This window comes from Python bivittatus, unplaced genomic scaffold (genome assembly GCF_059951505.1).
Source record: "Python bivittatus isolate LINGU-HERP-01145 unplaced genomic scaffold, Pbiv_v1 ctg000440_np1212, whole genome shotgun sequence".
NCBI classification, from domain to species: Eukaryota; Metazoa; Chordata; class Lepidosauria; order Squamata; family Pythonidae; genus Python; species Python bivittatus.
In genome coordinates, this window is record NW_028277063.1 from 9,124,146 (window position 1) to 9,142,414 (window position 18,269).

The 18,269-nt window shown below is 36.0% G+C and overlaps 1 protein-coding gene across 1 annotated transcript; it reads left to right on the plus strand.

The window, feature by feature from the left end:
* Window positions 1–14,495: 14,495 nt before the first annotated feature.
* On the plus strand, window positions 14,496–17,852 carry LOC103052480 (vomeronasal type-2 receptor 26-like). The gene is made up of 3 exons (XM_088142790.1): window positions 14,496–14,522; window positions 14,987–15,113; window positions 16,954–17,852. The coding sequence occupies exons 2-3, from the start codon at window positions 15,110–15,112 to the stop codon at window positions 17,850–17,852; spliced, it is 903 nt and encodes a 300-aa protein (XP_087998916.1). The 5' UTR covers window positions 14,496–14,522; window positions 14,987–15,109.
* Window positions 17,853–18,269: the final 417 nt, after the last annotated feature.

An 18,269-nucleotide genomic window follows, 5' to 3' on the forward strand; every position in this document is an offset into this window, starting at 1 on the left:
ATGAATGAATGCCATTTAAAAAAGACAGATTTTATGTCTGAGTAGCTACTTTGAGATTCTCACTTCTCTCCTGAGAAAAGGGCCTGAAGTGTGTATTTAATGACTGTGATTTCCTTTGACTTTTGATTTGATGAAAGTGCCATAAGCCTTTTTTTCATCAAATTTCCTGACAAATATACAAGTCAGCCTTCAGACAGTAGAAACTAGTGATTAAAATTGAAATGTAATTACTACTGTAATATTATTTAACCAGTCATTCTCCTGACAATGAGACCAAACTATTCTTTTCATTGGCTCTAAAGTTACTTGGTTTTCCAATAATGGCACCATTGCGTTTGACTCAAGCTGAACTCCTGGTGACTAAATGGATGTCTTCCTGGAGCTTTACCCAAAGGATTGAGATTGGCTACCTCCAGGATTAATTTTATTTCCCAGTCTACCCTACAGCCCTATGATTCCTGGTGCTCTCCCATCTAACAACTAACATGGCCCAACCCTGATTAGCTTCCAAATCCAGGCAAAAGTAGTCAGGACAATGGAATCTTCATATCTTTATTCTTTATATGTGTTTCTTGTAGACAAATTACATCATATTTCAATTTATTTAGATAGTGAAAAACTTTTTTCTTTTCTCTAGAGCATTTGCCCCATTTATACTCCATGTAAGACACTTCAAACCCATCTTTATGCAGAAGATATTTGATAAATAAGAATTTGTGACAAGAATTTGTTTCAGCTAATTTGAAGCAATTAAACGGACCTGTTCTATATGTCAAAAATCACCTAAAACCACATCTGTTGTTAACAGATGATCATGGTAGATATGTAGTTGTTGAAGTGGAGATATATGGACTTAAAATAATTGTCATGGGAATATGAATGATGACAAGAGCAAACTTTTTATGCAGCTTTTGAATGAATTGTCAGCTTTCTCATACAAGAGTTAGTGTTTGATGGGAGATTGGAATGGAGTTGCTTCACCATTGATTGATAGAACATGTAAAAAGCAAATTAAAAGCAAGCAAGGAAAATTACCAAAATCTTTTTTTGATTTAATGGATAATTTGGCATTGGTGGATTCATGGAAATATAAAAATGGACTGGCAAAAGATTTTACTTTTTATTCAGAGAAACATAAATTTTTCCAAGAATTGATATGGGTTCCAATGGACTTGGCAAATAAAATTTCTACAGTGGATATTTTACCAAAGACTTTTTCTGATCATAATCCCGTAAGCATGATAATTAGAAAATTTACTAGGTCCTTTAGGTGGAGATTGAACAAATCTATTTTGCAAAAATAAAATGTTCCGGAGGACTGTAAAAGGAAATTAAAGGACTTTTTTGAGATTTATTTAGATAAAGATGTAGATTTAAAAACAGTGTGGGACACCAGTAAAGCAGTTATGAGGGGAAATTTCATTTATTATAATTGCATTCTTAAGAAAAAGTCTCAACAAAAATTACAAATGGTCTTAGATCAGACTAAATTGAAGGAGAAGGAGCTGCAGAAAAAACCGTCTGATACTAATACTGTCTGTCAACTTAAGTTTTTACACCAACGAGTTTCAATGTTGACTGTGAAAGAAATTGAAATGAAATTAAGATATGCTAAACAGAGGCATTTTGAATTTGCTAATAAACCAGGAAGATGGTTAGCATACAAATTAAAGAAAGAGAGAGAGAAGAAAATGATTTCTAAAATTCAAGAAGGAAATGTAGAATTTCTCCTTGGTAGTTCCTTGATTATGGTATTTTTTTCTGCTTTAATGTTTGTCTGGAGTTAACCAGACAAACAATCTGGGTGCTTACCTGGGTGCTGGCTGCTGGAGAGGATATGTTCTGATCTTTTTGTTTCCTTCTTAGCTTTTTTATTGTCTCTTTTTATTTTATTTTATTGTCCCTCCATGGTCTCTTTTGAAATAAATAGTAGATAATTTGGCTTCTTCTAATCATCAAAGATGGATTTCCCAGTTTTAAGGAAATATAATTTTCCATCTGGATATGTAAATATGAATATGTGAGATACAGAGGTGTACATGAAATTCCTTTTCAGCATGTGGCAATCCCCTCAATATTAAGTGTTTTTGAATATTTATTCTACCAGAAAGATGCACAGTTTAAATCCAGAAACTTCACTGAGACGACGACGACGACGACGATGATGATGATAGCAAACTACAAAATGTACCTTTCCCCTTTCTAGTTCAGCTTTGGTGATTTCACCCCTATGCTGAAGGGGCAGTCTCATTCATTCATTCATTCATTCGTTTGTTCGTTCATTCATTCATTCATTTATCTATCACATTTATATAGCTGCCCATCTCACAAAAAGTGACATTTGCTTTCATTATAGCATATGGTTCCAAATGAAATCCATCAGTACAAACCAATTGTGCAACTTCTGCATCTCCAGTGGATGTAGGTGGGTCTAATAACTAGGGATGATGAGAGTGGATAACTTTCTTTTTTTCTTTTTTTCTTAATTTTTATTGAAAAAAATTTACGGAGTGAAAACAATACAAGTTTAAAGAAGAAAAAGAAAAGAAAGGGAAAAGTAAGGAGTAAGAAATAAAAAAGACAAACCCATAAATCACAAGTTCATTTTTTTTCCATTTTCAGCAAAAAGCACCTAAAGGGTTTCTAGATACTGACAAATATAGTTTGTTTTTTCCCTAATCAATCAAGTCAACTTTGCCATTTCTGCAAATTCTGTCATCTGCACCAACCATTCCTCCATTGTGGGTATTTCAGTCTTTCCATCTTTGTGCATATAATAGTCTTGCTGCAGTTATCATGTACAGAAACAATATCCCATAAGCCTCTTCTAGTTGTTTATCCATTAGTCCCAGCAAAAAAAAGGTCTGGTTTCAGTTGAATATTAATCTTTAGCATTCTTTGCATCACTGTATGTATTTGAACCCAGAATTTTCTGACTTTTCTACAAGTCCACCAAGCATGATAAAATGACCCTTCATATTTTCCACATTTCTTTTTTCTTTTTTCTTTTTTCTTTTTCTTTCTTTCTTTTTTTTTTTTTTTTTTGCATATAATTTTTTATTAAGGATTCCACATTTCAGAATCAGAATCAGAATCAAATATTTCCAACATATATTTGAAGAACCTTTATATACTCTAGAAATTTTTTTCTGGTGTCATATGCCAACAGTACATCATTTTATAAAAATTCTCTTTTAAATTGTAACATAATGTGAATTCTACCTTTCCAACCACATATTTTCCTATTGATCCATCTTTATATAATAACCAAAGTTCTTAGCCCATTTTATCATATACTCTTTACCTTGTTCTTCTTCCATTTCAAATTTCAGTAAAAGCTTATACATTTTAGCAATTACATGTTCATCATTTACACGTAATTCATTTTCAAATTCTGTCTTATGTTGTTCAATTCCAAATGTCCTTTTGTCTACTTTAAATCTTTCTCTCAACTGTACATTTGAAAATCATTAGAAACTAAATCTCTCTGCAGTCAGTTGCTCTTTAGACTTCATCTTATATTCTCCATGTTCTTGTTCTAACAACTCTGTTAACCATTTTTCTTTATGTCCTGTTTCTTTTCTATAAAGTGCTTCTTATGCTGAGATCCACAAAGGCATTTTCAGGCATAGCCTGGGTCTGTATCTATTCCATATTTTCAATATGGCACTTGTAATGTTTTTTTAAAATCTACATTAATCTTAACTTTATTGTACCATAGATAGTGGAGAATTTTTTTTTGCAAAGCATGCTAGAAATACTTTCTCAAAATGGCATCTGTTCTGCCTTCAGAACAAACATTTCCACAATATTTTTTTTAAATGACGTGTTAAATATGCCAGTAAGATGGAATGAAATGTTTGTAGAAGTTAAGGAAAGTAAGGCTAATGCCATTGCGGTCCATAGAGAAAAAAAGAACATGCAATATTTGAGAGGTTTCTTGCATGAAGAAGAATCTAACAATGAGAAATTACTTGCTAAAGTATGGATTAGAGCAGCACAGTTGGATTTTGCAGCACTGACCATGTAAAAGCCTTGGACTATAGAACCATTCAAAGGGGCTTTAGCATTCACAGTCCACCCATGTGAGGTTTGTGAGGATTCAAACATAATCTTCAGAATTTAAAGCCTTATCTAGCCAAGGAAGATGGCATCATCAAAATATTCTGGGGCCAAGCATTTGGCTGCTCTTTTCTTTTCTTTTTTAAATAGTAATTTTATAAAAAATTACAATCACAAAGATAAAAACAAATATAAGCTAAAAACATAAAAGAATAAAAAGAAAAAAGAACATATAGAAAAGAAAAAAATAGAAAGAAAAATAGAAAAGAAAAAGTGAATATAGTAAAGAAAAAGAAAAGAAATATATAAAAAAACAACTTCCCCTTTCTCACAAGCATAAACAATTTTACTAACTTATCACCTTCCCTTAAAATACAAAATATGATCTCTTCTTCCCATATCCCATGTCTTATCTATAAACAAATCCTTAAAGCCTTGTCATTTCAGTCCTGATCAGCAAAAATCTATTAAGGGTTACCAGAGATAACAATGTATCCATTTTAACCTTAATCAAATAAGTCAACTTTATATTCCTTTCTTTTACTTTTAACAGTGAAGATCTATATTGGATCTTCAAAGCTTTAACAAGCCTCTTTTGTAAATCCAATATAGGAAAATTATCTAGGTCACTTCCTTGGTTTGTTATTTGTATATCCCTTTTAATTATTAAGACATCAACTGGTTTCTTTTGTATGTTCAGTGTAGCATTTTTTTCCATATCATTCTTGTAGCCTGCCATTTTTAAATCTACTTTCAGTCTCAATCTTGTCAGGTAAAAGTTGACCCTTTTCCATAACATTTTTTAAACACAGTCTATCTGTAGAGGCAGGCACTCTTAAAATTAACTTCTGGGTCCATTGTTCAAAAATATCCTTCAATATGTCAAGTGTTAAAATGTTTTGCTTCATTCTTTATTAGTAAGTCAAATGTAATTGCAATTTTGACTTACAAGTGTTCTTCTCCTTTAATTGTAATCTTTAGTTCCTTCTGGTTCCCTCTAGTGTCCAACCGTCAACATCTCATCCTGTCACTTAAAAAAAAAAAAATTCAAAACAAAAGCATTTTCCTACAGGAAGGATTCTTATAATTAATTCCAAAATCTTATTTCAAATCACTCTGGACCCTTAGTCCATTTGTAACTTTCCAAAATCAAAGTTCTAATCACCCTTTTGCTATTTACTAAAAAAAAAATACTTAAACTTGTATTTAAAACTTCTTTCACTAAGGATTGAAGGAAACTCACCTGGTGTTTTCAGACTTGTTGATTCAAAGGTTCCTAATAGCTAAAAAGTGATTAACAAGCAATTTCCAAAAGTGATTAGAAAGGAAGTATGCAAACCCAGTGTCCTTAAAGGCACCAACCACAGTTTGACCAAGATGGCTTGTCTAACCCCACTGGAGACCACTGTCTTGTGGTCTCCTTGTGAGAAGGAGCTGTCTGGAGCACTTGTGGGCAATCATAAGTCCACTCCTTGTCCAGAGAGAAATTACAAAGAGCTGGTCTATATGCTGGCTCTTCATTCCACCATGGTCATCAGCTTCTCTGTTTGCCATTTCTTCCCTGGAAGTCTCTGTTCATTTCCAAACTCAGATGCTATTGAGAATATTGAGAAAAGCTGCACTGGACTGGACTGGACAGCCTTCCTGGACTTTCTTTGAAGTGACTGTGATAGTCACAGTTACAGTATTTACAGTGCAGTCTATTTTATTTATTTATATTTCAAATTTGTCACAGCCCATCTCACTGCAGAACACTCTGGACAGTTGCTTTGGCATATTCTGTACATGCCTTGTACTCTTTCCAATCCAGATCCAAAATAAGATATGAGAATAAGGATTTGCAACCACGGCAGGTAATATCTCTGTGATGATTCTGTTATGTCATAAATATGAGAACAGAAAATCTTGATTAACAATAAATGTCATATATTCAAAAACTGGGTTTGGAAATCACCATAATTTCTGCACAAAGTCTCATGTAGATGGATTTCTTTATCTCTCTTTTGGCATCTTGACCCCTCTACCTGGCCCAATTGAATACAGACTGCTTCTTCTCTTCTTAGCCCAAATCCAGTGGGCACTTCTCTCATGGGTAAAATTTATGAGTCAAACTGCCAATTGATTCTGTACCCAATGTTTTCTCCACTTTACCTCTTGCTTATTCATTAGTAGTTTTTTTTTCCAGCAAGGGAGGAAAGGGCTACCAATTTTGCTTGGTCATCCTTTCTTTCTTTCTTTCTTTCTTTCTTTCTTTCTTTCTTTCTTTCTTTCTTTCTTTCTTTCTTTCTTTCTTTCTCTTCTGCCTTATCCAATGAAGGTTGAGGTCATTCATTCATATCTTAGTTCCTGCAGTTGGCAGAATGATTTGAACACCCTCTCAATGTCCATTTTAAAAAACAAAAGAAAAAAAGAAGGCCACAAAAACAGCACAAGAAAGAACAACAATGATGGCAAAGAAAATAAACCTAGAGGGGAACAGAAAGGAAGAAAAGCCATGGTGAAGAGCCAGGTCTTTAAGGCCCTGTGAAACATTAGCATTACACTCTCATTGTTAAAGCCAATAACCAGCTCCTCACTTATAGATGCCTGATCTCTTTCCTGATCTGTTTTCCTTGTGCTTTGTTGTTAATAAGCCAACCAGAGAAGTTAAAGTGTCTCCTCCATCACATTATATTTGGGACAATTTTCTCAGTGACTGTTCTTGTGTACTAGCAAAGATCATCACTGTAGTTCAAGCTTTCCTGGTCACCAAGTCAGGAAGCAACTTGAGAAAATGGGTGAGAAGAAGAGTGGCTCTTCTCTGCTCTTCTGTCCAAGCAGGCATCCAAACAGTGCGGCCTGCTACCTCTCCCCCATTTCCTGATGTTGACATGGATGCAGTCAATGAAAAAAATACTGTTGGAATGCAATGAGGGGTCTTGATAATGTTTTACCATGTGCTGGGTTACATAGGCTTCTTGGTTTTGGGAGCTGCATTGTGGCTTTCCTTGCCAGAAAGTTGCCAGATAGTTTTAATGAAGCCAAGTTTACCACTTTCAGCTTGCTCTGTCTTGTAAGTTTTGGTTAAGGTTTTTTTTCCCCCTACCTTATGTACCTACAAAAGAGAAATGCATAATTGCAGTAGAGATCTTCTCTATCTTAGCTTCCAATACTGGGTTACTGGGTTGCATCTTCCTCCCAAAATATTGCATAGTTATTCTGAGGCCAGAACTAAATAAAAGAGATTATTTAATAAACAGAAAACAGTCAAGGCATATAATTATTCCATTAACTTTTTTGTATCATTGACAGATATATGAGATCATTAGATGATTTCCACTTAGCATATCAATATTGTAGCATGAGAGGAAGAAAAATATCTTTGTGAAGATCCTTGTCAGAAGAAATAAATGTTTCTCTGTTTAAATGGCTATTGATATTCCTAACTAAATTAAATTTAAATCTAAATTAAAACTTATGGACTAAGCATCAGAGATCTCCCCATGGTATGACTCTTCTATCAGAAATAAAAAGGAAATATATTTCATTTACAGTAGTCAAATCTATTTTGAAATCATGAAAAAAAACATTTCTTGCCTCCTTAGAGAATTTTTATTATGATTAATTTTAAGACTGGTCCATCTGATTCTCAACTATTTGCCCAAAATTTTACAAGGAAAAAAAAGTGGAGTTTGTCATTCAAAACCTGTCATTTTTCTGGAATCTACATCTGGGTGCCTCATTTGTCTAGTTTACAAATGTTTAATCTAGATTTGTATGGCCACTATCTTAAAACACAACTCTGGGCAGCCATACAAACCCAACAATAAAAAACTGAATTATAAAAACCATAAAAACATAATACACAACCCAAACCCAACACCCTTCAGATGCCCCAACAATCAACCCAAAACACACAAAAAAGCCAGCCCTTAATGGTCTTCTGGAAGGCTAAAAGGGTGGGGGCCTAACTTTTTACCATTTAGATGAATTTATCAGTTTGAAGTACAGAACTATCAGTATGGTGGTAGTACCTAATGATACATCACTATGCAGGAGATGCTGTCAGTATCTTCTCCCAGTGTCTGGAGGCTACGAGGGCCTGTATGGGAGAATATGTCTCGGACTTGGGGTCATCCTGGACTCATGCAACTGCTGTTTGGACAGGTAGAGGTTGTGGCCAGCCAAATTTTGGCCCAGCTCTGGCTGGTGAAGCACTTGTGGAAACATTTGGAGTGGGAGAATCTTGCAGTGTTGACTTATTCCTTTATCATCCCTTGCTTGGACTACTGCGATTCTTTACATGGGAGTGCCTGTGAAGACCACTCAGAAACTACAGTTGGTCCAGTATGTAGCAGACTGGTAAATGGCACCTTGAGTACATTACACCAGTGCTTCAGATCCCATGCTGGCTTCCTACTGACTTCTAGATATAATTGAAAGTGTTTATTTTGACTTGTCTTGTATGTCTTGGCACCAAATGATTTTCCAGGCTGTCTTCTCCAACCAGATTTGACCTATCCAATCCATGCATCCCAGGAGACACTGCTCTTAGTTTCCCATTTTTGAGAGTTAAACAGGGACTGGCACTCTTAGGTGCAATTTCTCAGTGGGTATATCTGCAGTATGGAGTTTCAGTTATCCCACATACTGCTGACCTTCCATAAGCCTTTTAAATGAATTATTTCAAAGAGCTTTTGAAGGTTGAGATGATATTATTAATATATATTGTTCTGAGGATGAACTTTTACAGCCTTTACAAAATACAATGAATTCTATTTTACAAGGAGGAAAGGTGCAGAGTTGGAAAGGGGCAAATAGAACATTAATAACTAAAGAGGGATGAGAATGAATATCATCCACTGCAGTAGAATATGAGAGGAAGGGAAATGAAGAAAAGGCTTTGGTCAGAGAGCCTCAGAAGCTTTGAAAAGAACATAGTGATGGGAATTTCCCTTGATAGATATGTCAAGTGAAGGAGAAGGGGGAAGAGATTACAAATGCACAGAACACAGATCTGTAGACTATACTGAGTCCCCAACAGGAGAGCACAAGAGCTCTAAGGCTCCGAAATAGGGATAGGAACCCAAACTTGACTGGAAAGCAATATTACTACAAGTCCAATGTTTATCACAGCCAACACAGTTACTAGGTCATCTAAGGTGTGTTTAGACCCACTAAGAAAGGGACCATTTTAGCAATTGGCCCTACCTATTATGCAAACCATTTTGTGCAAGAGCCCACATCTTCCTGACATTCCAAATGTGCCATTTCTATCTAGCTCTCTTTGCTATACTTGCCACTGATGTCTCAAGCCAGAGGGAGATTGAACAATTATGTTTACTTTTTCCCCTGTGCAACACAGAGTGCCTTCACTATGCATTAACCTAGCAATCAAATCAAAGTACTAGCAATCATCCCCATCTTGGCAAACCCTATGAGGCCTTCCTGAAGTCACTCATACAACGTTAACACTTTCTGGAAGCTTATATCAAGTAACTCCGTGCAGTTCCAACCTGGACTGAGAGACCGTTGAAGCCATCAGGCCATCTTTGAAAGTTTACCTTCATGAAAAGTATCTGAAGTCACTCAAGACATGATAGTATATCTGGACTAATGTTGGAGGACACTACTGATGTGTGAAATCTGAACCACCTTTTGCTGGAATGGCAAAAATATTTCTGTTGCTTTTGCTCATACTGTGGCTACAGCAGCGTTCAGCTGAATGCAAAACACAGGGTATTATATGTATGATTATGGAGCCCATCCAGATCCTCAATGAATATTGTCAGACAGGGGACCTAATCATAGGAGCCATTACAACTCAGTATAACTGCGTATTTGAGAAACCATCTTTTAGTGAAAGTTTCAGAATGAAGCCTTTATGCGAACTTGTGTACGGATTTCTTTTTCTTTCTTTCTTTCTCAAAATTCAGGTCACAAATATGTACTCGCAATGGAATATTCAGCAAACTACATCTGTCTTGTTCTACGTTACAAACTAGATTAACGGAAGTTAAATTTGGTATGACCAAACCTGAGGTCCACTCCTAAATCTGGATCCAAATACACCTGATATTTTTCCTCCCCCCTTTTCTATATTCTCCTGTTAGTCAATCTCATTTTTCACCATGAGTTTCAGGTTTCACCCGCTGCCTTGACTCTTACCTTCTTGAAACTGTTCTGACTTTTTTGTTCAGTTTCTCATAGCTTTATAATCTTTGTTTCTTCCTTCATCATACCCAGTATTCCTTTTAATCTAATTCTCTATCTTGCTTATGCTGTGGATTTTTCAGCAAAGGAGCCAAATTTTATATCTTTGCAAGCCTCCTCCTGCATTTAATTATCATTTAATTAATTTATGTATATGTCTTTCCCAAAAGATTGACAGGCTTTAGAATGTTTAGAAATAATGAAGCAAGTACAGAGCAGTTGAATACACAGTCTGTTCAGCAAGTCAATTTCCAGCAGGGCAAAAAATAACATAACATAAATTAAAAATAAATTATTTAATTGTATGTTATTTTATTTCACTCTGCTGAAAATTGACTTGCTGAACTGGCTACGATTTCAACTGCTTTGTACTTGCTTCATTATATTCTATGGCTGAAGACCTGTCTGTGCTTTTTCTGTCATTCAAAGTAGTGAACAGACATTCTTGAATTGAGGATGTGATAAATTAAAATTAAAATTCTCAGTAGATGTTACTGAAATGAAAACAGAGGAATCTTTTGGGTTCTCAAAGTATAGCATACTTCCTGTTGAAAAATGAATGTGAATCTCCATGAAAACATATACGAGAACAAATTTTCTACAATTTAAAATTCTCAGTAGATGTTACTGAAATGAAAACAGAGGAATCTTTTGGGTTCTCAAAGTATAGCATATTTCCTATTGAAAAATGAATGTGAATCTCCATGAAAACATATACGAGAACAAATTTTCTACAATTTAAGCTATTAGAATACAAAGCTATTTTGCACTGGGGGAAAGGAAAACTTAGTGTCACTCAGAGCATACTGAGTCATTTATGCTAAGTATCCTATTTCTCAGAACATTCAGTAACAATCTATGAAGCAAATGTGTAATATTTAGGGTGGGAAGAGAATATGAAATATGACTACATTCTTTACATATTAAAGAAAAGTGAGTTGTGGAGTTCAAGTGCTGGATCATGTGAATTATTAATTATACACATTACACAAACACACAAACACACACGGGAGAAGAAACAGATTTCCAGCTGCTTATCCATAGTCAGGATTTTTGAAAGAACCTTTCAAGGATTTTCCACATTAGGTACTGCAAACCTTATCAGAAAAAATAAAAACAAAGGAGGAATGGATATGTCTAAGGTGTCTCATAATTTACAGAGGAGAGGAGAGGAGAAAAATAGAAGCATATACATTCATATTTCTATAAATAAGGAAGAACTGATCTATCCATATCCAAACAGCAATAACTTGTGGCCCTTTAGATATTGCTGAACTTCACATGTCAACATTATTCACTGTTAGCCATATGGACTAAGACTGCTAAAAGCTTTCATTCAACAATAATATAGGTTTTCCCTACATGCACTGACAACACCAAACCAATGGTTCAAAAAGTGATGATGGTATCTCTTTTTCATAATGTAATTCTGCTTTCAGTCTGAAGCTGAAGAACTACCAGCATGTCCTGACCATGGCATTTGCAGTGAAGGAGATCAATGACAATTCCCAAATCTTACCAAATCTTACTCTGGGGTTACACATCTATGACAGTTATTCCAGTGAAAGGATGACTTATTACAATACTTTGAAGCTTCTTTCTGCTTGGAAAAGAACCATTCCTAATTACAGCTGTGAGAAGGCAAAAAAATTGATGGCCCTGGTTGGGGGATTAGACTCCTCCATCTCCTTCTCTATGGCTACCCTCACAGGCCTCTACAAAATGCCACAGGTAGAAACAATGACTGCTTCCAAAGTTTTTCCCCACCCTAACTTTATCTTTGTAGAAGACATTTTTCAGATCAGCTGCTAGACTAAAATTCACATTTATATAACTGACATTTAAATCAAATACGTTAAATACAATCAATATGATGATGTCCTCATATGTTTAAACAATTTTCTATTCTCCCACATTAGCCATGGCTTCTTCCTAGCAAGTCTTCGAGGGCCACATGGAGCCTTGCACCCTCCAGTTGCTACTTCTCTCTTCTACTCCCAGATGTTACTGCCTCACTGTTTTCATGGGAGAAATGTATGCCTGATATCAAAAACAGATGTCTTCTGAATAATTTCACTAAATATAAACAAATTTAAGTTCTTTGATCAATTCACCATACAATATCTTTTTGGCAGAGCGCAGAGACTGAAACTGATGAGAATACTAAACAAATGCTTCCACAAATGGACATCATTTCAAATATCTTGAAGAATCCCCACTCAAAGAAGATGAAGGATTTTCAAATCGTTTGTTTTAAATGACTTATTCTGTGGAGTGCTTAATCATATTAAAATTATGCACCAAAGAACAAATGAAGTCACGGCAAGTATTTGACAAAATTCATGTTTGTCTTTTTTTTTTTTTTTTTTTTAAGATTGCCTATTCTGTATTTGCTCCAGTGATGAACGCAAGCACACATCTCCCTTTCTTGTATCGGATGATGCCAAGTGATGTAGTTCAATACTCAGGAATTGTACAACTTCTTCGGCATTTCCAGTGGACATGGGTTGGGATCATTGCAACAGATGATGATGATGGAGAAAAATTTGTTCAGACTTTAACTCCACTGCTTTCTCAGCATGGCATCTGCCCAGCCATTATTGCAAATATACCAACTTTATCTCATTATTTAAACTACATGGACTTATTCATGAAGAAATCACCCAGATCCATTTTATTAACCTCATCTGAAGTTAATGTATTTATTTTATATGCAGAGTCCAGGACTATAACATGTATTAAATGGTTGATATATATAGATAAACTAATAGAAGGCAATGAAAATATATCAGTAAATAAAATCTGGATTATGACAGCCCACTGGGATTTCTCATCAGACATATTGCATAAGAATTTTGAAATCCAGTTCTTCCATGGTGCCTTATCTTTTGCAATTCACTCAAATGAAGTGCTGGGATTCACACGTTTTCTGCAGGTTGTAGATCCTCAATCAGATAACAATGACCGATTTATTCAGGTTTTCTGGGAACAGGCATTTGGCTGTTCACTTTCTGGTAATACTGGAGAAGAATGCACTGGGCAAGAGAAGCTGGGCCATCTGCCAGGGGTTCTTTTTGAAATGAGCATGACTTCCCAGAGCTACAGAATTTACAATGCCATTTATGTCTTAGCACATGCTTTGTATAAGATCTACAAACCCAGGCCAGAAACAAGAGACAGAGGTCATCTGGCTCCTCTGAATCTGCAACCTTGGCAGGTAATGTTTTATTGCTATTTCAGTTTTGGTCTAATACAGGATAACTGGCATATTAAGCAGTAAATGTCATCCTCTGTCCAAATAATGCCACTTCATGAAAACACTGGTGGTTTTATAGGTAGGGGGTTTATGTGTTTGTTTTGTATCTCCAGTATTTGTTCCACACTTGCACGGCACATTTTTATTATATTCGCTGCTCATGGCACATGGTAACATACTTTCATACTAAGACATGTCAATCTCTATTTGCAATCTCTATTTGCCCTGTGGCTTTTAACTCTTAAATCAGACAACATTTCAAGATTGCTGAATATATAAGTACCTCCTGAATCCACCCCTCCATATATAATATGGAATATTCCTTTTCCTTTACAAAATTGAATTCCAAATCTGATCCCTTGGAACAGGAACTTCCCTACTATTAGATGAACTGATGAAGCTGCTCCATAACTTATATTATAAAGGCAGAGAAGGAATGCTGAAAGAATGTTGATGAGAAATATACTTGATATTAAGCTTAGCCTGTATGTGCTTAGGAGCTTATTATCTTCAGACAGCAATAGAAGATGCCAGTATCAAATTAAGATTCTACTTCTTGTCTGGTTGCCTCTTGTATATGAGATGGTGGAGATGACAATATTTTGTCCATCACAGGTAGCAAAGTGTCTTCAGCTATCTCTGCCTTCCCAGGAAAATAGCTGAACACATTGGAAGTCTGTAAAACTGTAGATTTTAAACTTGCATGAATTAACCTTTCATCCCTAAGCAGGGATGAAAACAAGAATAATGTAGGAGAAAAAGTGATTAGAGAAATGTGCCTTTACCTCTGTAGATTCACCCCTTCTTGAGGAGCATCTCGTTCAATAATAGTGCTGGGGATATTGTGTCTTTCAATGAAAATGGTGAATTAACAGCTGGATATGATATTCTAAACTGGATTACTTTCCCAAACCAATCCTTCTTAAGAGTAACTGTAGGAAAGATGGATCCATGGGACAAAGAACTCATCATTAAGACAGATGCCATCATATGGCATAGTTCATTTAATCAGGTGAGATGCAATTTGGGTTCAAAAAATGTCAGGCTAGCTGAGAAATTATCGTGCAATGACGCTTGACAGTCTTGCCCTGTCTTGCTAGGATAATTCCATTCAATAGCACCTGAGAATGTTTTATTGTCACCAGCACTAAGTTTCTCAATCTTTTTACTTCACCAACTCTAAAACACATCAGATGAAAAGAATATTATTCCAAGAAGATAGTTTGGAAAGTTCTCTATCTATTTTGAAAGCATTCCATCCAGATTCTACCTGAAGCCCCTTTCATTTGCTCATACATTATTCCCATCTGTTCATGTCCAATTTCTTTATTTTAAAATGTTTATGCTCTACTTCAGGGAAGTACACATATCTGATAGTCAGGCATGAGCTCAGATGACATTGGGTAAAATTGCAGTGTCTGTGACATCTTTCAGATAAAATAGAAGAGTTGTTCACATTCTTTCCTTGGTGGGCAGGTGCAACCCCTTTCTCTTTGCAATGAGAACTGCCATCCAGGTTACAGCAGAAGAAAGAAGGAAGGGAAGCCATTTTGCTGCTATGATTGTGTTCCATGTGCAGATGGGAAGATTTCAGATCAGATGGGTAGGATGAAATATAATACCAATAATTTACAACTTGATTATCCCATAAAAAGACATTTCCTTGTGCCATTGTATATTCTTAATGCACGTACACACAATTGTTTACAGACATGGACAAGATAGAATAAGTTGGTGTGTCTCTGCATGAATAGAAGTGAAAAAAAGAGAATAATTACAACTAAAAGAAGGCTGAGCAAATGTGCCCTTTTGAAAATCTCTATCCCATTTATCAAATATAAAATATATGTAGCATGTGTTTTGGTGTGTGAAAGTATGTGTAGATAGTTAACTGAATATTGTCTAGGATGTGCATTAGTTCAAAAAAAGAAAATCAGATGGGAGACATGATATAATTTGATCTTCCCCCCAAGTTCCACTTCAGCATGCTATTATATATATTTTAGAACATATTCAAGGTTAGTTTATCTTTAGAAAACCCAGAAATAACTGTGTGAAACAGAAAAAGTAATCATCACTAAAGCTTAAAACTAAAGCTTTTGTGGCATGCAAAAATTCTTCTCTCCACTTTTTCAGTTACAAGGTATTTTGTGATACGTGTGTCTCTTCTTGCATGTCAGAAATGTTTTGTACTTGAGGGACATTTATTTATGTATTTATTTATTTCCTTGGCTTTCTATCAAAGATGAAGTACAGATTAAATCATGCTGAAGTCCATTCAGTGAAACGAATACAAAATAAATTAGATATACTTAAGAATAGCTTATTCTGGAACTTCTAGTCAACACTAGCATAATTATTGAATCATTCAGAGAAGAATGGAAAATCATCATCATTATCATCTGACTCTCAATGACTCTGGGTGGCTTACAACAATCAAACCAATTACAATCAAATCAATAAAATGTAAAATATGATGATAGAAGATGACAAGTGTGATGAAGTGAGGGGTCCCATTCTCCTCCACCCAAGGCCTGGGTAATGTGCCAGGCCTTCACAAGTCCTCTAAACTAGAGCAGAGTAGGGGCCACCCAGATCTCACAGGCATCTTGTTTCAGTGGGAAGTTGCTGCTACAGAGAAGGCACGCTTCTGGGGAAACGATAGATGGCATTGTTTAATAGAAGGAACCCAGAGTGCACCAACCCTGCAAGATTGAATTGGCTGGGCAGATGTTATGCGAGACAGGCAGTCCCTCAGGTAATCAGACCCTATGTTATGTAGAACTTTATAGGTAACTACCAGCAACTTGAATTGCACCTGAAAGCAAACTACAAGCAATGCACCTCACGAAGCAGAAGTGTTACATGATCCTGAGGCATGCCCATTACTGCTTACACCACCACATTCTGGAACAGGTGGTCTTCAAGAGTAGCCCCATGTACATCACATTGCAGAATCAAGTTACAAGGTGACGAGGGCATGCGTGACTGTCTGAAGGACCCCCCAATCTAGGAAAGAGCCCAACTGGCATACCAGATGGAGTTGTTCAAAGGCCTTCCTGGCCACAGCTGACATCTGCTCATCCAGGAAGACCACAGATTGCTTCCCAACCTTGAAAAGGAAAGTGCTGTCCCACTCAAGGTGAAAGATGGAATATCCTCAGATCTGTGTGGCCCAAAAACTCACAGCCAATAGGTCTTGGTAAGGTTGAGTCAGGAATGAGTTTCACAAATAATTTTTTTCTAATCTCTTATTAGAAATTCTGGCTTTTATCCAGTTCAAATATGCCCGTACTCTATATTTAAATCACGTAAAGCTTTAGGATAATTAAAACATCAAAATTGGTCAAGGTTATCTATTTTAAGGACTTATTTCATGGCAAGAGTTATGGCAAAATGAATCCTCCTCTAGATATTAACACAGCACATATCCTGTCTTTCAGACATAGATGATTGTTTCCAATGCCCAGAAGATCGCTATCCAAACAAAAACCAAGATCAGTGCCTTCCCAAGAGAATTAATTTCCTCTCTTTCAGTGAACCTTTGGGGATCACATTAATCTTCTTGGCTCTGACTTTATCTCTGATCACTTTTTGGGTGCTTTGGATATTCACATCACATAGGAACACCCCCATTGTTAAAGCCAACAATCAGGATCTAACCTACTATCTGCTTATATCCCTCCTGCTGTGCTTCCACTCCTCCTTCCTGTTCATTGGCAAGCCCCAGACCCTGACCTGCTATTTACGACAAACCACTTTTTCCATCATTTTTTCAGTCGCTGTTTCTTGCATATTGGCCAAAACTGTCACTGTTCTTCTGGCTTTCATGGCCACCAAGCCAGGATCCAGACTGAGGAAATGGGTAGGAAAAAGGCTGGCCAACTTTATTCTTCTTGGCGGCTCCCTGATTCAAGCCGGGATTTGTGCTATATGGCTATGGATATTTCCTCCTTTCCTAGATTTTGACTTTCATACTCTGGCTGAAGACATTGTGGTGGAATGTAAGGAAGGATCGGACACCATGTTTTATTGTGTTCTGGGCTACTTGGGTTTTCTAGCCATTGTTAGCTTTATTGTGGCATTTCTTGCCAAGAAACTGCCAGACATTTTCAATGAAGCCAAATTTATCACCTTCAGCATGTTGGTATTTTGCAGTGTGTGGTTCTCTTTTATTCCATCTTATTTGAGCACAAAAGGAAAATACATGGTGGCTGTGGAGGTCTTCTCCATCCTGGCTTCTAGTGCTGGATTACTGGGCTGTATTTTTTTCCCTAAGTGCTACATAATTCTATTTCAGCCTATGTTAAACAGCAAAGACCAGCTCACTAAAAGGAAATAGTATTTATTTATTAATGCATTTTTTACTTTTTTATTATTTAACAATTTCATTCAGAATTCTACATAAAGCTATCATTCACATTTCTTTTTCTTTATATTCATTATATTTCTCATCTTTTCCTTCATATTAATTGAATTTATTAATTGAAAAGACTTCTGTTGTGGCATAATTTCTGGTTCAATCACAGTTAATTTGTCTTGGATGAAGATATTTGAATACTATTGTATTGGGGTACACAACATAGTAAAATCAACAACAGGCAAGGAGAGCAGGAGGCGGTTTTTTCACCAAAGAGCTGGAAAGTGGTACAATAATGAGTGTCTGCAGGCAACAGTGAAGCATGGTGGAGGTTCCTTGCAAGTTTGGGGCTGCATTTCTGCAAATGGAGATGGAGATTTGGTCAGGATCAATAGTGTC